General features: G+C 54.5%; 1 protein-coding gene and 1 long non-coding RNA gene across 3 annotated transcripts in view; one reads left to right on the top strand and one right to left on the bottom strand.

Moving 5' to 3' along the window:
* Window positions 1-20,350, top strand: part of VWA5B1 (von Willebrand factor A domain containing 5B1) — a 67,094-nt gene extending 46,744 nt beyond the window's left edge. For both annotated transcript variants that reach the window (XM_070600497.1, XM_070600487.1), the window contains exons 14-22: window positions 182-372; window positions 3,909-4,101; window positions 4,583-4,897; window positions 6,752-6,898; window positions 9,420-9,551; window positions 11,699-11,773; window positions 12,400-12,469; window positions 13,259-13,376; window positions 14,870-20,350. In XM_070600497.1, the coding sequence (XP_070456598.1) occupies window positions 182-372; window positions 3,909-4,101; window positions 4,583-4,897; window positions 6,752-6,898; window positions 9,420-9,551; window positions 11,699-11,773; window positions 12,400-12,469; window positions 13,259-13,376; window positions 14,870-15,376 (1,748 nt within the window). In that variant the 3' untranslated portion in view covers window positions 15,377-20,350. The remainder of the gene's footprint in view (window positions 1-181; window positions 373-3,908; window positions 4,102-4,582; window positions 4,898-6,751; window positions 6,899-9,419; window positions 9,552-11,698; window positions 11,774-12,399; window positions 12,470-13,258; window positions 13,377-14,869) is intronic.
* A 717-nt stretch (window positions 20,351-21,067) lies between these two features.
* Window positions 21,068-27,332, bottom strand: LOC139080346 (uncharacterized). The gene is made up of 2 exons (XR_011534795.1): window positions 27,195-27,332; window positions 21,068-24,322 (listed from the first exon to the last, which is right to left on the bottom strand). It is a non-coding gene; the product is annotated as an uncharacterized lncRNA (long non-coding RNA).
* Window positions 27,333-27,610: the final 278 nt, after the last annotated feature.

The raw sequence follows: 27,610 nt of genomic DNA, 5'->3' as shown, positions 1-27,610 counted from the left end.
TAGATCAGGGCCAGATTAGGCAAGGCTTTGAATGCCAGGTAAGGTGGGGCACCTGCAAATATTTCAGCAAGCAAACAGTGGAAAATTCAAGAAATGTCCAAGCAGGAAAGGGTTATGCGAATCCCTCTCTTTCCCTGCTGTCCTCCACCCTGATGGCTCGCCTGCCACCATCCCTGCCCAGGTTTAGACCTCTGCCAGCGACGGCGGGCATATAGCACCAACCAGATCACCAACCATAAGCCCTCGCCAAGGGCCCCCACAGCTAGCGACCCCACGGTGGCTGCCAGGAGATACCCACTGAGGAAAGCCAAGCTGCAGGACCTCACCAACCAGACCAGCCTGGATGCCCCTCCGCGGCAGATTGATTTGCAGGTACCTGAGCAGGGCAGGTTGGAGAGGTTGGAGCTGGGGGAGGTCACGGACAAGGGAGAGCTGTGTCTCCTGCTTTGACCACAAGGATGGGGCCACGACTTACACTGTGAAGTGAGTCCCTTCTTCCTCCTTTTTCTGGAGCTTCACCTACATGACCCCCAATGACATTTTCCTAATAATGATCCCCATTGGTCGATGACATTACCCACTCTCTGCACACAGCACTTCCCAGTTGGCAAGTAGCATCCCCATCTACATTCTCACTTGATTCTACAGCACCCCTGGGAAAGGAGGGACTGTGAGGGCTGGCTATCCCCATTCTCTACATATGTGGAAACTCAGGGCCAGAGAGGTAAAATAACCTATCCAGGGTCACACAGCCAATCATAGAATTGCAACCCAGGACCTTTTGCCTGCAAAACCCTTGCTTCCTCCCTTGCTTCCATCAAATTACACCTTCTGCAAATCCCAAGAGTTGTGCATTCACTCAGGGCAGAGATCATCTCAGAGTCAGAGCCACAGCAGGACCAGTCATCTGCCATGCAGCTAAACCAGAGTTTCTCAGCCTCAGCACTATTGACATGATAACTCTTTGTTGTGGGGGCTGTCCTGCGCATGTAGACTGCTTGGCAGCATCCCTGGCCTCTATCCACTGAATGCCAGTAACTGCCACCCCCAGTCGTAACAACCAAAAAGGTCTGCAGACACCGATAAACGTCTCCTGGGGAAGGGGGCAAAATCCCAGATTGAGAAACGCTGTCCTAAACTAAATTGGGGTTGATGTTATCTGTATGCTTTAGCCCATTTTCTTAAGAATGGACTTTATGTTCCTTTGTCATTATGAGTCTGTGGTTCCATGAAAACAGTCTTTCACTCTCCCACTCCACCCACCAGCCCTCCCTCCCTGCCTGCACATACGCATGAGCCCCTACACTCCCCAAGGATGGAAACACTGCCACCTCGTCCCCGAGGCCTTCTCCGTGCCTAGCCAGGGACTACTCACGGTTGGAAGACACTGACCTTGGAGTCAGGCAGACTCAGCTCCTCAAACATATTGCTTAACCTCTCTGAGCCCCAATTTCTTCATCTGTGAGATGGGAAAATAGCTTGCGCCAATGATTGAGCTAACAGCCATCAACAGATATTTATTGGGAGCCAACGCTAAGTGGTGGACTCTTGCAAGCATCAGCTGCTAAGAGATGAAGTGCCTGATGCAACACCTGGCACACAGTAGACGTCCTTTAAATGCAGCTCTACTTGGTGAGAGCTCTGGGCAGCTTGACTTCTCTTCTTTCCTGCGTGCTTCTGGCCCATCTTTGCTCATCTCTGTCCCATGCTTGGCTTCTTCCGGGTCTGAGTCTCCCCAGCACACTCGTGCTAATGCACACACATGCACCTGCACACACATACACACTCCCTTGCAGCCCCTGACTGGATGAAGGGCTGAATCTGAGACTAACCTGTTGCCATGGAAACTGTAGCACCTTCTGTTTCTCAGTGCAGTGGTGACAGGGGGGAAGGGGTGGAGGGACTCCCAGGCTCTGATGTGGGAGGGGGGTTAAGGATTCCCTGCAACCCAGCAGCCCTGGCTGGGTACCACTCCCAGTGAGGCCATCCTAAGAGTGACCAGTCCCTTTCTTCTCCCATACTCTTGTACTATTCCCAGGACCTCACACCCAAAGGAGACAGAAAGAAAGACCCCAGCTCCTGCCCCAAGGAGCCCCCATCCAATGCGGAGGCACAGTCCTCTTCCCAATAAATACTTGATAGAGATGAAAAAGACCCCATGGTTAACTATTGTCCTGAAAGACTGAAAGGCACTTTTTCTGTCTGTTATACCTAGTAAGTGCGTTTGCTCCCTGCCCCTACCAGGAGATGTATATATTCCCAGAGGCACAAAATTCGTTTTTAATTAATTTAACATTCTCTAATTACAAAAGTAATACACACTCAGAGTTTGCAATAAAAATCCTCAAACAATTCAGTAGGGTATAAAGTAAAAATAAAAGTACCCCTCCCCTGTGCCCAGATCCACTTAGTTTTGAGTGTCTCCTTCAAGAAATACTAAACACACACAAACGCACACACGCAACACATGTATATGTTTTGAATAATCACATGCATAACCTGCTCTCCAATTTTTTAAATCTTTTTAATTCACTTTTTTTATATATAGTAAAATTACTCTTTTTGGTGAACAGTTCTATGAGTTCTGACAAACGCAAATAGTCATGTAACTATCTCCACAATCAAAATACAGAACAGTTGCAATTTACTTTTTAAAAATAAGTTTTATCTTGGACATCTTCCCATATTGGTATGCAGAAAGCTGCCTCGTTCTTTTCAGTGTTGTGTGGTGTTCCATCGCATGGATGTACCATCATTTATTTGTCAACCTGTAATGATGCGCATTCAGATAGTTTCCAGATTTTCACTTTTACAAACGATGCTGAAACAAATATACAGTACGTGCACATAGACGAATAAATTCCACAGAGTTAAATTCCTAAAAGTGGAATCGCTGGGTAAAAGGAGCCTGTGCATTTTTAATGTTGCTAGCACATTGCTAAATTCTTCTCCCACAAGTATGCATCAGTGTACACTTCCACCAACAGTTCATAAGAGACTGTCTGCCCATTGACCACACTGATCAAACGTTTAAATATTTGCCAATCTGCCAAATGGAAAAAAAAAATTGTAACATTTTAATTTAGATTGCTCTAATTTCTCACAGGGCTGAGTATTTTCCACGGGCTTATTGGATACTTTTTCTATGAACTGCCTGTATGCCCTTAATCCATTATTCTATTGTTTATCTCCCTCCCCACCATGATTCATAAGAGCATTTTCTTGAAAATGATCTTTGTCATGCGTGTTGCAAATATATTTCCCAGTTTATCCCTTGCCTTTTGATGTTTTTTGTACCAGCACAAGAATAGACAGATTTAATCCACAAAACAGAACAGAAAGTCCAGAAATAAAACCAAATGTACATGAGAGCTTCGTCGGGATAGAAATGGAGAAATGATAAACCGTAGGGACGCAATGAATAAACTGCATTCGATAAATGGTGTTGAGATTTGCACTATTCAGGAAATCAAGAAAAAGGCTGGTCCCTATTTCCTTACACCAAAATAAATTTTATGTGAATCAAAGATTTAAACAAACAAAAAGATCACAAAAATTCTAGAATTTTTTGTGTGGGAAAGGCTTTTTAAGCATGCCATATGAGAAGACATAAGGGAAAAGACTGATAATTTTAACCACACACACCATAAAAGTTTTAAATGTTATGGCAAAAAAAAAAGTGGGTTTAGAATTATCCATGGTATGTGATTTTCCATGTTTTTTTGCGGTCTGGACTTCATCCATGGTTTGGAATTATTCGTGTTGATGTTTCTCATGGGTAACGAAGAGTAGGTCATGTGTCCTTAGTCCTGCAGAGGCAGTGCCCAGGGAGGAGCTGTGGCTGGGGGTGAAGAGACAGGGACAGCCACCAGGAGCTCAGCTTCCTCCCCTTCCTCTCGCACTCCTAGCTCTTGCTGTCCAGTGGCCCAGGCCTAAGCCAGGGCCCCAAACTCCGGGGCCCAGGGGCCCGCAGGCCCTCACTACTGCCCCAAGGCTGCCAGTCCTCTGGCCAGGACACTCAGCCCCGGAGCCCCATGAAAGAGCTGGATCTTGGGTCCGGCCTGAAGCCTGCCTCAGACAGCCACAGCCCTGGGGACCTGGGTAAGTGCCCGCAGGGTCTGGGACCTGACTGGGGACAGGGAGGAGTCTTTGGCTGTGGCCTAGCTTCAGATAACAGGCCCAAGGGCAGAGGCCTGCGTCTGTGCCCTTGGCGGGGGGAGGGGGAGATCATGCAGGGGGGCGGGGTCTGCTGTAGCCCATCCCTCCCCAGGACCTCACCAACCCCTCTTTCCCAATTAACCTGGTCCTTCGGCTGCCTCTGGGGCTCCCAGATACCCTCCCTGCAGCTGTATTCTCACCCCACCCTATCTGACCCCGCCAGGTACCAGATTCCTGGGAGGCAGTCTGTCTCACTCTTGGGAACAAACCCTTGCCACCCCAGCTGTCCTAGGGAAGTTGTCAGTTCCTTGGGGGGGACTGTACTTGCTTAGGTGTATCTGCGCCCAGGGAGGGACGATGTTCCCTGTGGATTGAACTCTGTCCCCCAGATCAGAGCACCAACTGCTTGTCCCTCTGCCCGCAGAGCCGTCCCATCACCCCTCCGCCTTCGAAATGGAGACGTCCTCGGACTGGGAGCCCCCGGCTGAGTCCGAGGAGCAGGCCAGTCCCGGCAGGCCCGCCACCCCAGGCCCGGTGTTGGGCAAGGCCGTGGTCAAAGGCCTGCGTGACAGCCAACGTTTGCAGTGGGAGGTGAGCTTCGAGCTGGGGCCCCCCGGCCCCGAGCCAGGCGGCGCGCGCGACGCCGACCTGTGGAGCGAGACTTTCCACCACCTGGCGGCCCGCGCCATCATCCGCGACTTCGAGCAGCTGGCGGAGCGCGAGGGCGAGATCGAGCACGGTGAGCGCCACAGACCTGCGCCCTGCTCGCCCACCTTCCGCGCCCCCTCCTCGCAGCCCCACCCCATGATCCATCTCCTCCCACTGCTCCAGGCCCCGCCCCTTCCCACAGCCCCGCCCAACGCCCCCGCCCCCTCCCCATTACGCACCTCCTCCGCGTCCTCCTGGCCCCGCCCCGATCCCCGCCCAATGCCCCGCCCCCTCCCCATGATCCACCTCCTCCCAGTCCTCCAGGCCCCGCCCCTCCTCAGCGCCCCGCCCAATGCCCCTTCCCCTCCCCCATGATCCGCCTCCTCCCCTGGCTTCAGCCCCTCGGTCTCCTCACAGCCCTGCTACCGCCCAGTGCTCCATCCTGCCTCCCCCACCGCTGCCCTTAGGTGCCCCCCACCCCCAACACTGTCTCCCTAGCGCGCGCGCGCACGCACGCACACACACACACACACGCACACGCACACGCGCGCACACACACACTGCCCAGGACTCCATTCCTTCCTTGATCTGCCCCCATCCCCCTACCCTTTCTCGATCTGCCCCTATCCCCCTGCTTCCAGGCGCCCCTCTCCCCCCAGCCCTAGGCTCCTCCAGCCCTCCCACCCCACCCGGTGATGCGGCGATCTGTCCTCTCCTCTCCTCCCTCCTTCCCCTCGGCCTCAGTATCCCCACTCCTCCTCACTTCCCAGGGCTTCTCCTTGCAGCGCCCCCTGTAGGGCTCTGGAGACAGAACAATGGGGACAGCCCCATTTCCCCTGCCCCGCTCTCCTGGGACCACACCTTCCCATAGAACCGCCTAGACCTACCTAGTGGGTCCACTCACTCATCAACGCCGTTTATTGATTGTGGATCCGCGGGGGTCCAGGCTGGGGGCTGAACAGCGCAGTGACCGCCACCATCCCGGTCCTTATCTGTGAGTTCTTGACACAGACTAGCAAGGAAGCTGACATTAATCAAATAATTATACATGCAATTAACTGAGTGCAGTTGTCGGAAGTGCTGTTAAGAAGAAACACAAGGATGCAAGAGACTGTCTAACAGGGATGGAGGGGAGCTGAGTTCAGGAACTGGGGCAAACTTTCCTAACAGAGAGGCTCCCGGGATCTTGATGGAGCTCACCTGGAGAATAGATAGATGGAGATATAGAGAATATTTATAGTATTTGTTATAGGTTTGTGCTTTATTTATATAATAATACATTGTTTATATTTTATATTACTTGTATTTCTGTATAAGTATTTTTTTTCTTCTCATGAGCACCTCACCTTACAAGGGTACACAGCACTTGTGCATCCATCTCCATGGCTCCTTGGAGGCAGAGAGCCACGGAGAATGTTCACCTGTTCAGTGGGAAGAGCTTGAGCTTTGAGGTCAGACCCTCCTGAGTCCTGATCTCAGGTCCGTTACTAACTCGCTGTGTGACACTGTGCTCCCCACTCTCCCTCTCTGGTTTTCAATTTTCTCTGCAAGATTGTCCAAATGGGTTAGATCAGTGATCAGATGAGATCAGCCAGGGGGCCTGTGAAATCCTCCAGCAAGGTTCTCACCAGACAGCTGCAAAGTGAAAACAGAAAATACAGACAACACAGAGGGGTTTTTTAATAACAATAAAATTATTTAAAGGAAGTAACTGTCTTTTATTCTTAGATAATATCTTACTTCTTTTACATCAAAATTTCCTTATTTTATGAAATGACAATGGAGATTAATAATCTGGGTGTTTTTTTTTTAAATGTCCTTAACTGGCAAGTTGGCAACCCCTTGATTTTCAGGGCTTGTTTAATCCTAAAGATGGGGACCACTGGTCTAGCCCTCCATTTAGCTTCCAGAGTGCACAGAGTGACCCCAGCTTCTCTCTCCACAGGGTCCAGCCGCCGCTACCAGGTGAGCGCTGTGCACACCAGCAAGGCCTGCAATGTCATCAGCAAGTACACAGCCTTCGTGCCTGTGGACATGAGCAAGAGCCGGTACCTGCCCACCGTGGTGGGGTACCCCAACTCCAGTAAGGCAGGTGGGCAGCCAGGGCACTCCTGAGGGCCAAGCAGCCCCCGTGAGCCGGAGGAGGGGGCTGGCATACCAAGGAGCACAGACCTGCAGGAAGGGGTGCAAGGAAGGGCCTAGAAGCAGCAAGGCCCCCAGCAGATGGTTTGGCCACCAAAAGAGGGGTAGGGGGCACATGAGCCCCCATCCACTGCTCTGCAGAAGGCTATGACACCATCCACTCCCTTTTTCCCACAAACGAATATGCCTTTACTGTATTTTTCCTACTGGAGACAAGGATATGTGCTCACTCTAGAAAATTCCAAAATATAGAGACATAAAATAAATAAAAGTGACTGGAAGTGACGGTTTTCCGGAAATGAGGACCAATTACCTCCTTGGTGGGACCATCCTTCAGACTTCTCCCAAGGAATATCTACATATAGAGAAATCAAAAGGCAGATAATTTTGCATGAATTAGATCAATCAGTATGTTCTAGGCTTTACAAAATACAGGTGTAGAAGATATCTTTCCATTACACTGAGTCTATATCATCATTTTAATAGCTGCAGCATATTCCACTACAGGAAACTATCGTCACCGTAATAGCCAATCAGACAGTGCTCCAAAGCACTTTATGTATTAAATCATTTAATCCTCAAAACAGCTCTGCGAGTGGATACTGTTATTAGCCCCATTTTACAGATGGGGAAGCAGAGGCGGAGAAGGTTACCTGCCCACAGTCACACAGCAGGGAGGGGCAGAGCCAGGCTTTGAGTCCCAGTGGCCTGGCTCCAGAGTCTGTGCTCCCCCCTGGTGCTCTCCACTGCCCCTTAAGGTGCATGAGAACCCACTTAACCAGCCCCTATTACCACGCCTTCAGATTCTTCCCTGTTGATTAGTCTAGCTTCACTCGGTCAATTATCCAAAGGCAGGAAGGCCTTGTACACGGCAAGCCCATGAGCTTTGGAGCCAGAATGACCCATGTGCTGCAAAGAACATCTTTGTGCCCCTGCCTGGTTATCTCCGCAGGGGTAATTAACTCTTAGACATAAGATTGCATGCACGTCAGCGGGTCTGCCCCTTTAAAATTGGGATGTATGTTACCATACGGGCCCTGCTCCAAAGGCTGTTCCGATGTCCACCCCAGCCAGCACTGAATATTGTCCATCTTCCTAAACCCTGCCAGTCTGAAAGGTGAGAAAGATCTTTCTTTGGGAGAATTTCTTTAGTTTGTCTGTGAAATATTTTTCGTATGTTTAGGAACCATATCTACTTTTTTTCCCCAAAATTACATTTTCCTGTCCTTTGCAGCTCCTTTTTTCTTTTTTGCTTTCTTTCTTTTTTTTCTTTTCTTTTGGTGAGGAAGATTGTCCTCACTGAGCTAACATCTGTGCCAATCTTCCTCTTTTGGCTGGAGGAAGATTGTCCCTGAGCTAATATCTGTGCCAATCTTCCTCTTTTGGCTGGAGGAAGATTGTCCCTGAGCTAACATCTGTGCCAATCTTCCTCTGTTTTATATGTGGGATGCTGCCACAGCATGGCTTGATGAGCAGTGTGTAGGTCTGTGCCTGGGATCCGAACTGCAAACCATGGGCCACCAAAGCAGATCATGTGACTTTAACCACTATGCTGCTGGGCCGGCCCTTCTTTCTTTTTCTTTTTTTTTTAGCAGACGTCATAAAAGAATTGTCTTTGGAAACAAATTGTCCCTTTCCTCATTCCTGCTGTCCCCTACCCCTTTTTTTTTGTCCTAAGATCTGGATCAGCCCTTCCCAGCGTATGTTCTGAGAAACTAGAACCCTGGTTCCGTGTCCTGTTAATGGCTATTCAGCAAAAACATAGGAAATACATTTAGGAACCGCTGGATTAACTAAAGCCCAAAAGCTCTCTTTCCTGCAGAACTTCTCAGAGCCTTTTGGATGTTAATATACATCGAGAGACTCAGAGAATGGACTACAGTACGCAGTTTCTCCAAAACGTATTTCTCAGTAGAACGTCTTGTTTTTTAAGTGACAATATACCATCTAGTGCTCTCCAAGAGTGGGGTTCCCCAAAACACACTTTAGGGTGCTGTAGCTTCATTCTCTTCCATCCATCCCCCATTGGTGATGTGCTGGGACCTCAAAGGGCTGCCCTGTGGGAGGGGGAACTGAGAGCTTGGTCTCTGAGACAGCAAACTGGGAGAGAAGGAAAGTGGGGTATTCCTGAGAAACCAGCCTTTTAACTAACTAGGAAACACTGCTGCTTTCCGAACGTTATCTCGGCAATGGGATCTACCCAGCAAGGTGGGTATTATGCCTCCCATTTTCTATATAAGGATGCTGAGGCTCAGAGTGTTTAGCACCCCATGCAGCTACTGAGAGATGCGGCTGGGGTTCAGACACGGGTCATTCTGGCTCCCAAGCTCATGGGCTTACCGTGTACAAGGCCTTCCTGCCTTTGGATAATTGACGGAGTGAAGCTAGACTCATTCCTGCCAGCCCTGGGCAGGTGGCGAAGGACTGGCCCAACTGTCCCCAGCTGACCACTGCTCCTTGTCCTCCTGAAGGTGCGGCTTTGCGGATGACCAGCTCTCGGGTCCTGAGCCGACGGTGGACGGGCCCCTCTGCTGGCTTTGGACGGTTGCAGACCACGCTTGTGGAAGCCTCAGCAGCAGGAGATGGCCAATGGCAGAGCCCAAGTAAGAGCCCCCTTGTGCACCTTCTGAAACCTGGGCCCGTGAGTCACGGCCTCTCGTGTCCAAGACCCCAGCCTCTCTCTGAGTCTCAGGGCCAGGGCAAGGCCAGGCCTCCCGGGCTCTCCGAGGCCTGAGATGGGCAGACGGGCTCAAACTGGCCCAAGCGCGCCACCACTAACACGGCTTTCCTGAGGGAGCCCTGAAGCCAGACAGCAGCAGACCCCGTGCCCTCCCATCCCCCCAGCGCTCCCCTTCCAAGGGCTGCCAACCCCACTGGCTGTTCCCTGCTTCCATCCTGAGTCCCTCCGGGCACTGAATGCCAGAAACCTAATAAACAAGGGGAAAAGCAAAGAGCACAGAGGCAGTTCCACCTGTTTGGGTCCCACCGTCTGCTTATTTCAGGATTCCCCCCCACCCACCACAGCCTCCTTCTGCCTTCACTTGACTTCATTGTGCCTGCACCTGGGGTCCTTGAAGATCCAGGGTTTGACCTTTTGGTGACTTTGCACTAATTCACAGAATGGCTTGAACCCTCTGTGTCTCGAATGTCTGCATGTCTTTCTATCGCCCTCAAGATAGCCTAACTGCTGCACCAGTCCTGACTTTCCTCCATGCCCTCACGTGTACCGTGCAGATCTCCCGCCTTCTTCTGTGCGTGGAAGGACCTCAGAGGTCCCCCGGCCACTCATCCAGACAGCCAGACCATAACAGCTTTTCACCTGAGGGCCTAGGAAGCGCTCACACACGGTGATGGGTTAAGAAAGGAATGGTGTGCGGAAATCCAGAGGAGCTCTGCAGAATTAAGGAGCTCTGCCAGCTCCTTGGTCCCTCAGAGCCTCCAGCACGGGGGTAACCTGCCCCATGCCTGAGCCAAGCTGGGCTTCCAGTCTAGGGAAATTTCTGGTCTACACTTTCCTTGCTCTGTAGCTCACTCTTGGTGCCCCAGGGCTTCCATCACAATCACAAATCCCTTCTTTTCAATCGTCCTCTGAGTCACACCCAGGGTCTGTGACTTCTAAAGTCTTATTCTATCCCAGGTCCTTCCCCTCCCCGAGGATGACAATGGCCAGCACTTCCTGAGAGTTCTCTATGTGCTGGGCACTGCTATAACTATCCATGACTCCTCACACCCGTCTCAAAGAGTTTCTATTATTTTCTCCATTAAAGGATGGGGACACTGAGGCTCAGAGAGGTTAAGTGACTTACTGAAGATCACACAGCAGATCCGTGGTAGAGGCAAGACTTGAACCCAGGCAGTGTCTGGCTCCAGAGCCCATGAGGTTAACCACTATGCTCTCGGCCTCCTGGTTGCCTCAGTCATTCTGTGGTTCAGCCACTAGTTCCCTCTTGTGCTGCCCCAGGGCACCCAGCAATAAGCAGAGCTTCTTGGCCCTCACAGAGCTGTAACAGTCTCAACGGGAGCCAAACGCTTTGGTGAAGATATTTGTGCACGACATTTTTTCCAAAAATTGCATTATTCCCTTTTAGTATATTGCCCATCTTTCTCCAGCCCTTGAAATACTAATCATAAGAATAATCACCTCAATTGTGCATTTCGAACAAGCTGTGTACAATTATTATCCCCATTTTACAGATGGGGAAACTGAGGCTCAGAGCCCCTGACAAGTCAGCACCATGTTCCTCCTGGAGAGCCGGCATGGGCCCCTCCTCAGTGAGGCACAGCCCTGATGAGCAGATGCCCGCCTCACTCCCCCGCCAAGCCCCCATGCTCAGGCCCCCGAGCTGCTCCTGCTTCCCGGCCGGGTCTGCAGCCCAGGGCTTCATCGAGCAGGACCTCAGGCCAGGCACTCAGCGCCTCTCTGTGTATCATCTACAAGCCTTACACCAACACGGCGAGATAGGTACCGTCACCCCCAATTTGCAAACGAAACATCAAGTAACTTTCCCGAGGTCACACAGCTAGTCAGTGGGGAAGTCGGGATTTGAACCCAGGCATGTCTGACTCTCATGGTGGAGCCATGGTGGTGTCTTTGGAAGATGAAGGCCCATCCAAGCAGGGATGGGAACCCTGACCTTGCTCTCCCAGCCCAGCCGCAGGTACCGTGAATTCAGACCACCACTCTCCCGGGGGGGAGAGGAGGGGAGAAGGAGGGCTGGGAGTCAGGCCTCATGGGCTTCCTCTGTTGCAGCTGTGAAGGAAGGCCCCAGTGGGCCCTTCAGCGAGACCGTGTCCCCAGGACGTGAGAGCTACGCTGCCTCTGAAGGTGAGTGGACAGTGGTCCAGCTCTCTCCTTAATTAAATGATTAATCCTTGGTGATTAATCCTTGGACTAGGAGGGTCTTAGCCTGACAAAGTCCTCGGTGTTCATTTAGTCCTCAGAACAGCCCTGTGCGAGATAAATAGGAATATCCCCAGTTTAAAGATGAGGACACTGAGACTCAGAGAGGTGAAGTGACTTGACCAAGGTCACACAGCAAGTTAGTGTCAGAGCTGGGCCCGGAATCAGGCCAAGCTGAGGGGCCTTCCTACCACCTCACTCTGCCTAGAACCCTCCAGTCATGTGCCAGGGAAGGGCACTCCATGTCTCCACTCGGGGATGAGGGGTAGATGTGAAGCTGTCACTGCCCCCACAGGTAACCTTCCACAAGACACCAGGGGCTGCCAGCCAAGGAAACTTGGAGGCCTGCTTCTTACACATGGACCCACTTATTTCACCCTTCCCTCGACCAACTGGGGCAGAAACAGCCCTGCAGCCTAATGGTTAGATCGGGTCCCTAGGGATGTAGGCAATCCCCTGCCCCTCTCTGGGCCTCTGTTTCCCCAGCTGGGCAGTGAGCAGTTGCACAGGGTCGTCTGTCAGGCCCCAACTGTCATTCTGTGGCTCTCCAGGTCCACTGCGCAGCCTGGCCACCAATACCCTTTCGTCCTTAAAGGCCTCAGACACTCTCTTTGGATCCAGGTATGTGGGATTTGCAGTGGGGTACTCTCTACAGCCAACCGTTTTCCCGGGGCTGTCCCTGGTTTGGAAGGCCAAAGGCAGGCCCAGCCTACCACTGAGACAAAAAGGAACAATCTGAAGGGTGCCAAGAAGGCCCCCTCCCCAGTGATAGCTGTCTTCAGGCATCGCCCTGAGGAAGATCCCCCCACTGTGGTTCATCTCCCATGTGTCCGTGGTCACCTTGCGAATGCAGATCCCCCTGGGAGGGCCAGCATGGGCTGAACCACTGGGCTGAACAGGAGTACGCCGTCAGAAGAGGGTCATAAAAAGAACACTAATGAGCAGCCGGCCCCGTAGTGCAGCAGTTAAGTTCACACATTCTGCTGCGGCGGCCCGGGGTTTGCCGGTTCGTATCCTGGGTGCGGACATGGCACCTCTTGGCACGCCATGCTGTCGTAGGCGTCCCACATATAAAGTAGAGGAAGATGGGCACAGATGTTAGCTCAGGGCCAGTCTTCCTCAGCAAAAAGAGGAGGATTGGCGGCAGATGTTAGCTCAGGGCTAATTTCTCTCAAAAAAAAAAAAAAAAGAACACTAATCTGCTGCTAACTCACTGAGCAACTCGGGGGAAATTTAGCCCCCACCCCGGCCTCAGTTTCCCCAGCTGTCAAGTGAGGAGGTTGTAGGAAGCCATTGGTCAGAGTCCCTCTGGCCCTGACTTTCAGAGGCTGCTGAGTGGGCACTGGGGGGCGATGACCAAGGACACTGCCAGGGTGGCTGTGACCACTCTTCCCGGCTCCACCCTCACAGGCTAAATCTGAACAAGTCCAGGCTGCTGACGCGGGCGGCCAAGGGCTTCCTGACCAAGCCTCTGACCAAGGCTCCAGAGCCAAGCCCGGGGAGCCCAAGCTTCAACTATGTCCCGCTGGTGAGTGCCCCAGACCCCCGATCTCAGTCCTGGACACTCCGCAGAGGAGCCTGCCTGGGGGCTCCCTGCCCACCTTCCCCCTCCACAAAGGGAAGAAGACCTACACCTTCCCACCCAAGTAGCCGGCAGGGCCGAGGGAGTTTGCATGAGTCCCCCACCCGGGGTCTAAGAGTGTTGCTAGAAGCGAGCCCCAGCATCCCAAAAATTCTTTGCAATCTGCTGTCTTCGCTTTAAAGATTCACAGGAATTTTGCATTTTACTCCACCATCTAAGTGTGTCTGTTTTTCAATACATAAAAATAAGCCTTGAAATGACTCACAAGTGAGTAAAATTAACATCCCAGGGACACGCACTGTGTTTAGCAAAGGCTCTGCGGACGCGCCAGCATGCTGTGACAGGGTAGGAGCAAGGGAGCGTGGCCCTGCCACATCTGGGGCCCAGCGGGGCTGGGGGATCAGAGGGGCTGGAAGGAGGGACGCAGCTGGAGCTTTGCTGCACAGCTGCACACACACACCAAGTGCAGAGCGCCACTTGGAACTTCCAGATAGCCGAGGCAGCAGAGCGCTATGCACGTATTCCCTCAACAGGTATTTGCTGAGCCAGGCACAGTGCTAGACCCTGGGAGACAACCCGGAACTAGACGGCCCTAGTCCCTGAGCCCGTGGCACTAAGTGTCTAGGGGGGACACAGACAAGGAACCACGTAGTTCTGATCCTTGGGCGCCATGATAGGAGGGGTCGAGTCCGGTGAGGGACGTCGAGGGCAGACACCGACTCCAGGCTTGAGGTCCGGGAGGAATGGAGCAGGACTCGCTGCAGAGTGTGGTGGTTAAGCCGAGACCTGGAGGAGGGGGAGTTCGGGCCGACAGCCTAGACAGGAGAGAGAAAGCTGGGTGGCCGGAGAACGGGGTTTGAGGGGAAGAGCCAAGGATGAACCAGCACTTCAGAAATCCCAGTTTGGACTTATCTGAGAGCAAATGGAAGCTACTGCAGACAGCAACATGATCTGTGCCTTACAGAGACCCCTCAGGGTGCAGGCAAGATGGAGTGGGTGGAGGATGGGGACAGGGGAGGAAAGCAAAGGCAGGGACAACATGGGGAGGCACATGGTGGGTTGCAGAGCTGTCTAGAAAGCAGGCCAGTGGGACTTGAAAACTGATTGGTGTGGAGGGAGGAGGAGGGCGGTGAGCCGTCCAGAGGCCGCTAGACAGCAGGGCACGGTCCCAGTGGCCGAGCTGGGCCCCCCTGCCCGGGACAAGAGGCAGGTTTGGAGTGAAGATGTGGAGATGAGCTTGAAGAGTGGTCAGTGTGAAGTGCCTCTGGGATAAAGCGTGGCCTGTGCTCAGCTGCCCTGGGCGTCCCGCAGATGCCCCAGGTAGCAGGGCGAGCTGGGGGAGGTGAACGGGTGGGCTCTGCGGACCCAGGCCTTTAGCATGGCCTGAGGCTCCACGGGCTAAAGAGTCTGAGGCCCACTGAGGGCTCCCCCACACACAGGTGTCTCTGCAGCTGGCCTCCGGAGCCTTCCTGCTCAACCAAGCCTTCTGCGAGGCCACCCACATCCCCATGGAGAAGCTCAAGTGGACCTCGCCCTTCACCTGCCACCGCGTGTCCCTCACCGCCCGCCAGCCCGAGTCTAAGACCCTCAGTCCTCAGCCAGGCACCAGCCCCTCACCTCGGCACGCCTCCTGTGACAGCCTCTCCACGGAGCCCCTGGCGGAGGGCAAGCCAGGCTGGGAGCCCGGGGCTGTGACAGAACTCACGGGGAAGCTGTGGGCCACGGTGGTGGCACTGGCGTGGCTGGAGCACAGCTCGGCCTCCTACTTCGTTGAGTGGGAGCTGGTGGCCGCGAAGGCCAACTCGTGGCTGGAGCAGCAGGAGGTGCCCGAGGGCCGAACGCGGGGCACGCTCAAGGCTGCTGCCCGCCAGCTGTTCGTGCTGCTGCGGCACTGGGACGAGAACCTGGAGTTCAATGTGCTCTGCTATCACCCGAATTACGTGTAGTGGGGACGAAGGGAGGCTGGGGCGGGGGAGGAGAGGACGGGACCCTTTGGGCCTAGTAGCGGGGACTTCTGAAGCTGTAGTCAATATACTGGTTGCTAGAAAGAGCCCTGGACTGGCAACTGGGGAGGCCTGAGTTCAATCCCACCTCGCCATGCAACTTTAGGCCAGCCCCTGCCCCCTGTCTGGGCCTCAGTTTCCCCACCTGTAAATTAAGTGGGCGAGCTGAGGGAGTTGGACCAGATCTCTAGAAAGTTCAAAGGTTCCTTTCTGCCTGGACACGCGGGCAGCTGTGGGGTTTACTGCCACTCGGGGTGGAGGGAGAGAGTGCAGTTTAAGCCTGAGTTCTCTCTGGAGGAAGATCACATGGACAGAGTCCCCCTCAAAAAAAAGGGTGGATGAGCGAACCCAAAGATTGCAGGTAACCAGACCCTCAAGCTTGCGTCTAGGCATGGGGAGACCACCTCTGCCTGCTGCATTGTGGGGCACGCACTTGTCTCCATGGTGACGGTCCAGGGCCCCTCAATCCCATTACAAACCGACTGGAGGGTCATCCTTCCCAATGCTTTGCAGAAGTGCCACCCGGGGCCTTTTCCTTTGGCTTGGAAGCCCTTAGTATATTTCAGTATCTGTTTGCAGATTATCTGTGACCCGCATCTAAGAAGAGCTCATGGGCAGGACAAGGGGAGACACCCTGCGAGCCACGGTGTTAGAATTAAGGCACAGTTTGTGCAAAAATAGTCTAGAAAGAATAGACATGGTCACAGAAAGTGGAGAAACCAGACGACACCTTGAATAATTTACACACTTTGGGGAATTGCGTAACACGAAATCTATCTGCTTGTGCCGAGGGGCTAGAGAGGCAGCCAGTGTCCGCTGCATTCTGGGATAGTGGGGCCATCTCTAGCCATGCGACACTGTGGGGGACAGGGACCTTCTGTGCAACAGAGAACCAGGCTTGGCTGCAGTGCCTCTGGGGAGGCAGCCTCAGCGGGAGGCATGATTTATTCAAGGAAATGAAAGATTCCTGAAGCTTCAAAGCAGAGAGCCCTTGGGGACTTCCCTCTCTCAGGCCCACCGTGTGACACCACGTGGTGACAGGGGTGTCACAGCCTCAGATTCCCTCATGGCTGGTGCCAGTCACCTCTGCCCCAAAGACTCTCCTCCTGGAGGTGGGTCTGGCCCTCACCAAGGAAGCCCACCAATTTGGGATGCCAGGCTGCCCCGCTCTCCCCCTCTGTCCAGGGGCTGAGGGAGAGAGGCGTCCAGCAGAACGCCCACTGGGTATGGAGAAAAGGCAGCCCCACCAGGATGTGGTCCCCTGCCCCACACACAGCGCACCCCTGAGGCAGAGCCGTGCCCTGCCCTCCTGCTGTGCTGCGAAATCTCCCAGGAGCGCCTCTTGCCAACCAGCCCCCCCAAGGCTCCCACAACAAGCTGCTGGTCCATCCCTAAGGCGGGGGAAGGGGCTGGAGGCTTGCCATCTGCTGACTGCTCTGCTCTGCGTCAGACTCCGCCTCAGGGAGGAATCCAGCCGGGCAGTCACCAACACCATGGCCACCGCGGCCCCTGGTGAAGCAGCATGCCAGTCTGGGGTGTTGGCCCAAAGTCAGTGCCACGGAGATGGATAGGGCTTCAGGCTCTCTTGCTCGAGGCCTCTAGCAGGTTTGAGGACAGCCTTATATGCCTGCACGCCGCCTCCCCTGAGAAGAACGCTCCTGCAGCTATGCAGCCCCAGCTTCAGGGCGTGGAGGGAGGGGTGTGGCATCGCTTCCTTGGCCCCCCAGTAATGGAAATATTGTCAGGTGGAGAAGTGGAACGCCTGGCACTAGTTTGGGCAAGTGGCTTCCCCTCTCTGGGTGCCCTGGAGCTGGGGGCTTCCCTGTGCCCTGACATTCCCAGATTCTCTGCCTCTGAGATGTTTTCCAGCTAGCGACCCCGGGCTTGCTCTAATCGTCAGTGTGACCTGAGCATGTCACGTGTGCTCTCTGGGTCTCGCTCCTCCTCTAGCACGGCCAGGTTGGACTGGGCTGCCCAGCCTCCCGACTCACCTGATTCTGGGTCTCCAGGCTCAGTGTGGACAACGACCAGGGCTCAAGGGGGCCCAGCACCTGCCCAGGGTGGAACTAGTGCTGCAAGACGCCTGGAAGGAGTAACCGAGGAACGCAGTGAGGGGGCGGCGCACCACCCGCCTTCTCCCAGGACCCTCCTCGGATCCTGCCCCAGGAGCAGCTGCTGGAGCTCTGGGCAATTTTGATGCACGTGTGAATTGCTGACCACACGTTCTCTGGCTCCCCTGCCCAGCACCCAAAGGTGCAGAGGACAAATCCTCATTGATTTCAAATAATCCAAGGGCTTGGGAACATCTGGCCAAGGGCATTGTTGAAAGAGCTTCAGTAGTAGTGAGATGACGTGCGTTCTTAGAAATCTGCCAGGCAGAGGAGCAAAGGGACTAGCTTTAAGTAAAAGATAAGAGCCTCAGGTAATTGGCACAGGCATTGCAGCTGAAGCGGTTCCAAAGGTTCTCAGGTGAAACGTTGCCCCTGTGATTGGGGTTAATTTGGATTAATCCGAATTCCTTGTTAAACTAGCCCTTGCTTTCTAAGTTATGCAAAGGGACATTTACGCCCTGCCCAGCTGAAGAGTCAGGAGAGTACAGATGCCTAGTGGCATGTCCAACAGAGCCTGGCCTTCAGTGGGAAGAACACTGAGCTGAGACCTGGGGAATTTAAGTGTTGGTCCAAACTCCACCACCAGGGTGCTGTGTGACTTTTGGCAAATTGCTGGCTTTCTCTGGGCCCCAGTTCATCTTTTGTAGAATGATCAGGTTACACTAGATTAGCACTTCCAACACTATTCCTTGGTCGATATGTGAATTAACAACTCATGGGCAAAAACATCAGGGAATCACAAGACAGAGTTCTTTAGGTCAGTTCATGAATGTGCAAATGTGTATTGTCAGTAATTCAGAAGATCACTCTCCCCAGGTTATCCTTTGGGAAAAGGCTGGTCCAGAGCTCCCTTAGGGTTCTTCGGACACTAACATTCAAAAAGCCTTTATTGAGTTCCTACTGTATGCCAGGCACAGTGGGGAAGCCAAGTGAATATAGGTGGTGTTCCTGTCGTTTTTGGAGCTTGGGGAGGAGCATTTGAAGAATGCCTGCTCCATGTACCATTTCCCCACTTCCTGGTGTTCCCAGTGGGTGTGTTTGGCCACATCCCCAGCTTGTGGTCCCGCCATCTGTGGGTGTGGGCTAGACACCATGGGCACTAATGGGCCGACCCTGGAGCTTCCTGACTTTCGTGACGGTGTCAGTAAAGCTGGCCACAGTGGCCCTGCTCTTGTGTGGCCAAAGAAGAGGCAGTAGGGGACTCTGGCAGGAGCTCCTGCTGTGGGACCCCTGGTCCAGGGGAGCAGGGGGGTCCCTGCAACAAAGCACCCCAAGGTCCAACCTCCGGCCACACACAGGCAGAGTCTTCTCTCTGAGCCCCCTAGCCAAGGAGACTAACGGCAGATCCCGGCAAAACTGGGCCCCCCCCTTAGGCAAACTTACCCTGGACTCGTAAATAAGCAGCTTCAGTTTCCAGCCAGCACTGTCTTTTCCCAGCCTGTCCCTGCCTGTGGACACAACGAATGCCACCCACTGTCCTCCACTGTTGTGACTGCTGAAGGCAGTAGCTGGTTCCGAGATGAGCTGCTGGTGGGTTTTCACCCGCTCCTCAGGTGTTTGAGAAAGCAAGGGTTCCTCTTCCTCCCTTCCAGCTGGTTCGCTGGAACAGCTATCAGAAAAGGTTTCTGGAAGTTTCCTCTAAATCCTGACTTGCCCCTGTTGGTCCCGACCTTTATCTGAAGGCTGTTTCTTCCTCTCTCCGCTACTGTTCCCCTTCTCTCTTCCTTGGCAGGGACTCCCGATGAGAGGAAGTGAGGGAAGGGGTCTCCCCCAATCTGTCTGCAGGCTACCCCTGGTGACTGGCCACCCGTAACCTGCCCGGCTGGAATCTGTGACCCTCCAGCACCTGCCATTGGGGGCTCCAATGCTGTCCTCACTACTTGCCTATTGGAACACCTCCAAGTGGTCCCCAAACACAAATGCATCCTTAGCATCCTGGGAAAGGAAGGAAAAGAGCATTGCTACCCAGAAATGGGTTGTGTGTTCACTGCCATGGTGTTTGGAAGATTTTTTTTTTTTACCCTAGATTTTTTATCTAGCAGGGAGTAGGGAAATCAACAAGAACCAAAAAAAAATGGGCACATTCCTCAGCTGTTGCACACTCCACAGAGCCCACATCAAAATAACCAGGGCAGGGGCATGAGCAGCATTTTGCAGCTGGATAATCTGATCCGCAGAGATCTGTCCTGAGGTCAGGAGCTTGGCAGCATCTCCTGGCCAGGCCCCAGCCCACTCCGATGGCGCTCCCTGGCCCCCGTGCTCACCCGGCCCCCAGCCTGTGGACTTCAGCCTCTCGACAGCAGCGCCTCCCCAGCCACCTGACAAAGTGGATTTCTCCTGTTCATGCTGCAACTCTCCTTGGCCCAGAGCCAGCTGTCTTGAGCTTACAGCCGCTTCCCAAGGCAAAGTGCCCCGTCTCCATGTGGTCGAATGTGGTGACACACACAATGTAGTTTCACTCTTTGCCCAGGTGGCTTTGGCTCAAGTAGCATGGCCGGTGCTTGTCCCCCTCAGAGCCTCAAGTGCCTACAATGTGCTGTCCCCTGCCCTTGCCTGCTCACCCATAATGTCCCCATGAAGCCTGTGCCACTTCTTGTTCTTGGAACATACGTCGGCTTTTTGCCCAGTAGCTGGTAAAAGTCCTGGACATCAGCCATCTCATGTCCACCCATAATTAGCAAGTCACACCCGCAGCTGTCTGAGTGTGTCTGTGCTCAAGGGAATGGCTTCTCTGTAACAGTAGCTTCTGTTCTCTCCTAAGCTTTTAGCTCATAAAAACTGCTGAACCTGACGGTACAACACACAATCCTTGTGTCTGCTCTTTTGTTCTCAAAGCTGATACTTGGCTTTCAAACTAGTGGTTCAGGGATCTGTTCGCCTCCCCTAGTGTGGGCACAGCTGTCTTGGTTTAGGTTCCCCCAAGGGCGATCAACGGTCCCAGTTTGCCTGGGCCCTCAGGATGTGGGACTTTCATTTTTAAAACTGGGACAGTCCTGGGAAACTTGAGACACTTGGTCACAGTAATTCCCCCAGGAGCAGAGCCTCAGATAAGGATTCAGTGCCAATAGAGTATTTGTGTGATCCCAGGAAACACCCTTAGGCAAGTGAGGAGGTGAAATAGCCACAGGAAGGACACCAATAAAGGGATGGTACTAAGCAGGTCACTACTATGGGCTGGACCTTCATCCCACTTCGGGGCTCTGGGAACCAGGAGAGATGCACGTCTCAAAGCTCACAGTGAAGGAATGGGGGGGAGGGTGGTGTGCACCAGCTCCGCTCAGTCACAGTTGAAGGTCACTCCCAGGGGCATTCACTCCACTTCTGGCCTGCCACAGGTGCCCCAGCCGAGCTGGCTTCTGCAGCTAGAGCAGGCTGCCAGCACAGCAGCACAGGTGCTAGCCGGTGTCCGGCCCGAGTGCACCCAACCGAAACGAGCTGAGGGGATCGGGCTAGGCACGGCCAGCACCTGCTGCAGTGCCTTGTCAGAGCAGCTTCCCACATTGCAGATTTTCCTCAGCAGCAATTAGTGATCACAAAATATATTTATTTGAAAATCGTCCCCAGCCACCATTTTGTCTTGGAATCCACACAGACTGACCCCAAAATCTAAAGGCTCATTTGGAAAACCTTTGGCAGTTTACCTTGTTCCCTCAAAATCATCCCTTTGCAGCCTTCAGGGAGGACAGCTGACTAAAATAGGAATTCCCGACAGGCCCCCAAACATCACCGCGATGGGCTAACGGCCTCCAGCAGGAAGAGGTCAAGGAGCCGGCAGGCCGAGACGAGAAAGGGAAGCACCGTTCGCAGGCGTGGCCCGCATGGGTGATTTTCCCCTGGGCAGTGGGCTTTCACCAAGATAGACAAGCCCCTTCTCGGCCCCCACCACAGCTCTAGGCTGCTGGGGGGCCTGAGGTCCCCTTAGCACCTCGCTGACTTATATGACCTGGGCACTACTTCACGGAACTTTGCAAGAAATTGCGTCTTTGTTCTCTTCTCCCATTGTGCATCCTGTCAAAGCCAGTTGTGTGTGTGTGTGTGTGTGTGTGTGTGTATGTGTATGTGTGTGTGTCCTGCTGGGGGGGGGTGGCAATAAGGGTCTCCTAGCCCCTCACACTATGGAAAACATGCTCAGGAATCAGGAACTCGGGGCCCCTGCATTCTCTCCAGGAACTCTGTAGGACAGAATGAAGCGAGCCACTGATTCGAGTCTCTGGCTCTCCCGGGTCCTCTGTTCTATGTCTGCAGTCCCCGCCAAGGCACTGCTGGCCCCCTGGGAAGCCTGAGCTCCCCTGGGCTAAAGTAATCTTATCCTGGTCTATCCTGTTCTGAAATGGGGAAAAAATATGGAGTCCCAGCCTAGATCTGCAAAGCTCTCTTGTCCTGCCATCCAGCAGCAGTTGACTCATCCGCATCTGAGCATCACCTACAATGTGAGCATCCTCATCTCCCATCTGAGCATCACCTACAATCTCCCGTCAGGAATCTCTCCTGGAAGCATCCAGCCACCCCCAGATCCAGAGTCGGGGGAAGAAAGGGACTCACGTCCCCTGTGATATAATGAGACATAGGTAATCTGCTGGGAGGGGGTCCTCTCCTATGCTGGGGGGGGGGGGAGGAAGGGCCCCAGATACTCAGAATAGTGGCCACGCCAGCTCCTGAGCCCGTGATAAGATCTGGATGGGAAGTTGTCTGTGATGGCTCCCTCAGCCACCCGAAACAGAACTAACGACACCCTACACGACTCTCAAGCTCCAAGATCCTCTAGGTTGCAGATATGGACCCTCCCAGGCACTGACCTAGTTCCTGTCTATCCTTCATTCCTGGCTTCAGAATCTCGGGCTTCCCCAGGGCGGGAAACCAGGGGCCGTTGGCACAAACGCCCCGGCCGCAGAGCCCGCAGCGCCGCTCCGACACTGTCCAGCAGAGGGCGCTGTGGGCATGCACTGCCTTCAGGCCCAGGGCCCGCTGAGACGTTTGGGGAAAGAGGAGTGACAGGGATGAAGGGACGCTTTAGAAGCTATTCCTGTCCCCCGTCAACAGCCTTTTTTCTCTGCTAAAAATGGGTGATTCGTGATGGCTAGGAAGCCCACTGAAAGGCTGTGCTGGTCACGTGTTCGCCGTGGGTCCGGACACCGGGCTAGCTCACCTGGGACTGGAAAGGAGAAGGTGGCTACTTCGTCCTTCCCTGCTCAGCCCGCTCCTCCCGTCTCCACCACACTAGCACCCTCCTTCTCCAAACTCCGTGTAAACCCAGTTCTTTCAGGAAGCCTCCCCAGGCCCCCTCTCAGCAGCAGCTTCTCATGGGATATTTGATGACCGTATGTAGGTGCGTTCTGGCTCCCCCATCAGACTGGGAGCTCCCAATCCTATGCGGAGGTCTCCCCCAGGGCAGGGGGCCGTGTACCCCACCATCAGACTGGAGGCTCTCTAAGGGCACAGACTTCAGTCTCCTCCGTCAGACCAGGGCTGTCTCCTCCATCAGACTAGGCACTCTCTGAGGCAACTCCCCCGCGCCTCCACTCCAGTAGCACCTGCTTTAGGACTCTGTCCAAGTGATCAGTTTGCGGACAGCCCCTTTCCCCACTCCCCCAAGGGGGGATCCGAGATGGTCCCAAGTCCCATGAGCTTTGCACATTGGTCAAGAGAAAGGTGGGATTTGATCATGCAAAAGATCACCGCTTTGGGAAAGAACAGAAAGGGGAGATGAAACTTGTCAGGGGTTGAAGATGCCAGACCCCCTTGTGTGCACCACCCCCTTGTTCTGCCTCGCAGGTCCTCTGCTCCCTCACCACTGTCACTCAGGATCTGGCCCTCATCACTGCATGTCACAACCAGGGTTAATTCATTTGGGAGCTGGGAATCCTGTGACCCACTACATGCCGGGCCGTGTTCTGGGCTGGGGAGCCAGCAAGGAACAGAACAGAGTCCGCCCGGATTCACGTGTCAGGGCTGCGACGACAGAGCACCACAGACCAGGAGCTCAAACAACAGAAGTGTTTTGTCACGTGGTTCTGGAGGCTGGAAGTCCAAGGTCACGGTGTCAGCAAGGTTGCTTCCTTCTGGATCTATTCCAGCCTCTGGAGCTTCCTTGGCTCGTGGCAGCATCACTCCCGCCTTCACATGGCGTCTCCCTGTGTGTGTGTGTCTCCAAATTTCCCCTTTTGATAAGGACACCAGTCATAGATCGCGGCTCACCATAATGACCTCATTTTCACTTGATTACCTCTGTAAAGATCCTGTCTCCAAATACAGTCGCATTCGGAGGTATGAGGGGTTAGGAATTCAACATACGAATTTGGAGGGAGACACAATTCAACCCTTAACACCGTGTTCATGGGGCTGATGGTCTAGTGGGGAGAGACAGACAAGAGACACAAAATCAAGCAAATATATACCAGGGCCAAAGGTGATAAGGCAGAAAAATGTAGCAGTATTAGCGGGGAGGGAGTGATAGGTTGGGGAGGATGCTATTTATCCTAGAGCACCTCCCAACAAGTGACATAGGAGCCAAGTCTGGATTCCGAGTGTTCCCCAAGCAAGCCGTTCACGTCTTTGCCATGTTTTCTCTGTCCATGATGGATGTTAGCCAAGGGCAATCTCCTTCAAAGCTCATTGTGGAGCTCACCTCCTCCAGGAAGCCTTCTCTGACCTGCACTCCAGAGCAGACTGGATCTCTCCCACAGCCCTCCATACTCCAGGTAATGGCTGTCACCAGTACTTCTCAGTAGCATTTCAAGGCTGTGTGGCCACGTGTCTCTCCCATCAGACTCTCAGCAACCTGAGAACAGAGACCGGACCTCAGTCAGCTCTACGCACCTAGAACATTCTAGATGCTCAGTAAATGTGTGCTGAAGTGAAAGGTTAGGGGGTGATCCAATCATTCTATCTTTAGTGAGAATAACCAGAAGTTATAATCTGGGGAGTCCTAAATGTCAGACGTCTCATTTGCCCCTCACAACTCTGTGAAGTATCATTTTCGTGTTACAGATGAGGAAACTGAAGTTCAGAGACATTAAGTAATCTGCTCGAGGTCACCCAGCTAGAAACTGGCAGGGGCAGGATCCAAACCCAAGTCTGCCCAACTCTAGGGCCAGGTCTCTACTTCAAGACGTTGATCCATTCGTTCACTCCACCTGCGAATTCACTCCACACCCACCGGGTGCCGGGTACCACAGGGCTAGGCCAACTGGGCCAAGTAGGGAGGGCAGCGCTTGTTGCTGAGCTCTTCGCTTCCTCCACATTAGAGGAAGAGCTGCTCTTCCAGGCTCACAGCCCCCTTCCCACAGAGCCCCCTCCTCCCCACACCGTCCCCAGAAGGCAAATGGAGTCCAACTCTTCCTGTCCCTCCCCAGGAAGGAACCGGGAACCAGGAGGCTCCAGACAAGGAGGAGAATGGGTGCCAACGCTCCTGCTTTGCCCTGCTCATCACACACTGCTCACTGCACCCAGAGGGCTTCACCTTCTCTCCAGCGTTTGTACCCCATGACCCACACCTACTCCTGCCCCAAGGAAGGGAAGCAGCAGGTGGGCCCTGGCCTGGGGGACTCGGGTGCCAGCGGCTCGCACCGTGGGCAGTCCCAAGATGTCAGAACTAGAAAGGATGCTTAGAACCCTCCAAATGTCCACACCACCCACCATTTTACAGATGGAGATGCTGAGGCCCAGAGAAGAATAGGGCCTGGACCAAGGCCACTCAGGTCCCCCAAACTTGCCCTCACTGGGTCTAAAGATGCTACGTTACAGCTACTCTAAGGTGATGTCTTCAGAAAGGCCCCAGTGGAAACACGTGTGTAGGTGAGGGCTAGGGACAGGAGATTTCCGCGGGCGACACCCAGAAGGGAGATACTTAGACTGGGGCAGTCAGGTCCTAGCACAGCAGAGCGTCAGGTGAGGGAGCAGGAGCTGGAAAGAAGGTGGGGGGCACACAGTAAACAAATCTGGCCGCCCTCCCCATTTCCAGGAAAACCCAGACCCCTTTATGCTGAAATAAGAAGATGGGGGGAGGGGCCTCCACACCTCCCAGTCCTCACTGAGTGAAGGCGCAGGTCATTTCAGGCGCACAGACTGTGTGCCCCCAGGCAAGTTCCTTCCCCTCTCTGTGTCTCAGTTCCCCCGTTTAACGAGGGAGGAGGACTGAGGACTGGATAACTCCCAAGGTTCCCTCCAATTCTGAGGCTGGTGAGTTTAACATCCTGATTCCAGACTCCAGAACATTCCAGGATGAAAGGGTGGTGGGACTGCCCCCACCGACTCAGCCCCCAGTTCTCCTGGAGGCAAGGAACTTTCCCCTGGGCCATCAGGCTCCCAGCATTCAGGTGGCAGAGCCCAGCACGGCCACATCTGGTCCAGGGATGGAGAAATGAGCTCTGGGAACCCGGGACATGCAGCGCCAATAGCAAGCCCCAGTGCTCCAGCAAACACCAACCAGGCAGATCGACCGGATTCAGTTCCAGAAAGCTCCGCGGACACCACAACAACGTCCCTCAGGGCCAGAGGCCTGATGAAATTACAACCACCATCAATCAGAGGTTTGGCCCTGGGCAGTGGAAAATGCATGGGCTTCTAGGCCGGCCTCTCCATCCAGCGTCTGCCTGTTACTAGCTGGGCGAGTCACTTCACCTTTCAGAGGCCCGATGCGCGCATCTGGAAAATCAGCACCCCCACCGCAGCGCTGTTCACAGCAAGAGAGGCGCTGGGCCCAGTGCGGCTCAGCAGACAGACCCAAGAGGCCCCTGCCCAGCCCGCTTTAACCAGTCTTTACTGAGAGCGGGGGCAGGGGCAGCGCACAGCCCCCTGGGTGTTATGAAGCCACAATTCCCAGAGGAATTTTGAGGGTGACACCACCAAGGCCTGGGGTATCACTGACACTGTACCCACAGTATCAGTAATAAAATTAAATGGATAAATGTCCCCAAGTTAGCCCCCTCTCGCAACGAAGAGGCTGTATTTTCTGTCCCTCTTCTTCCGCTTCCCTCTCCCAGCCCTACGCCCATCCCTGCCTTTGTCTCCTCTTTGCAGGGGCGCCCAGCCGGGGTCTCTCTGCCTGTTTTCCGTTCCCTTCCCACTCCGACCAGCACCCTCCCCGCCCCCGCGCGCCCTGCCTCCAAACCCAGCGAAGCCACATCTGTTCTTAACCCAAAATCCTGCCAATTAAACTGCTCCCTCCGGCTCCGGCGGCTGCTGCTGACGTCGGGAGAACCAGCAGAGGCGAGGCCGCCGCCTACGCGGGTGGGGTGGGGGGAGGCGACGGCCCCCTCCCAGGGCCCCGCGGTCGTCGGTCTGTCCGCCCACAGCCAAACGCGCCGCGTGAGGCCCAAGCGCTGCCCGTCCGAACCTCACTCCAGCCCAGCCTCGCGCTCGGGGAGGGGAGGGGGGGCCCACCCGCTCCAAGACCCCCACCTGCGTCCCCCTGCCCCGCCCCGCCCCCAAGGTCCCCCACCCGCTCCAAGACCACCTCCTGCGTCCCCCTGCCCCGCCCCGCCGTCCCTAGGTCCCTCCCCCACCCCGTTCTAAGACCCCCACCCGGGTTCCCTGCCCCGCCCCTCGCGCTCCAGTAAGCCCACCCCGCTGCGAGATTCCGAATTGTGCTTCAGGCACGCCTCTTTCGCCCCCGCTCTGCGACCCCTATCCTGCTCTCCCCTCGTCCCCACCTCTCCAACTGCGCGCTCCCAGCACCGTCTGCGCCTCCCTGCACAGTTTCCGCGGCCCCGCGCCCCCACCCCGCGCGGTCACCCGCACTCCCGGCACCCTCCGCGCGCTCAGTCCTCGGTTTCCCCGCTCGGAGCGGCTCTGGCTTTGCCTCTGGCTCTGCCTTCACGAAGGCGTCACCGTGGGAACCGGGAGGGGGCACATTAAGAGCAATTAGCCCGCGCACAGTTGGCAGCGATACCTTAATAAGTAGTAGTCTGAAAGGCATGTAAATAAATATTAGAGCGTATTACACGGGCAGGAGGCGCTGCACGGGGCCGCGTGCTGGTTCTGAGACGCTGGGAGATTGGCATGTGCATGTGCCGGTGGCTGTCGGGAGATTCCCGCGCCCCAGGGTCCCCGACCCGCTGCCGCTGCC

This window comes from Equus przewalskii, chromosome 2 (genome assembly GCF_037783145.1).
Source record: "Equus przewalskii isolate Varuska chromosome 2, EquPr2, whole genome shotgun sequence".
Classification (NCBI taxonomy): Eukaryota; Metazoa; Chordata; class Mammalia; order Perissodactyla; family Equidae; genus Equus; species Equus przewalskii.
Note: the sequence above shows the minus strand (reverse complement) of the source record. Positions and strands in the feature narration are given on the sequence as shown.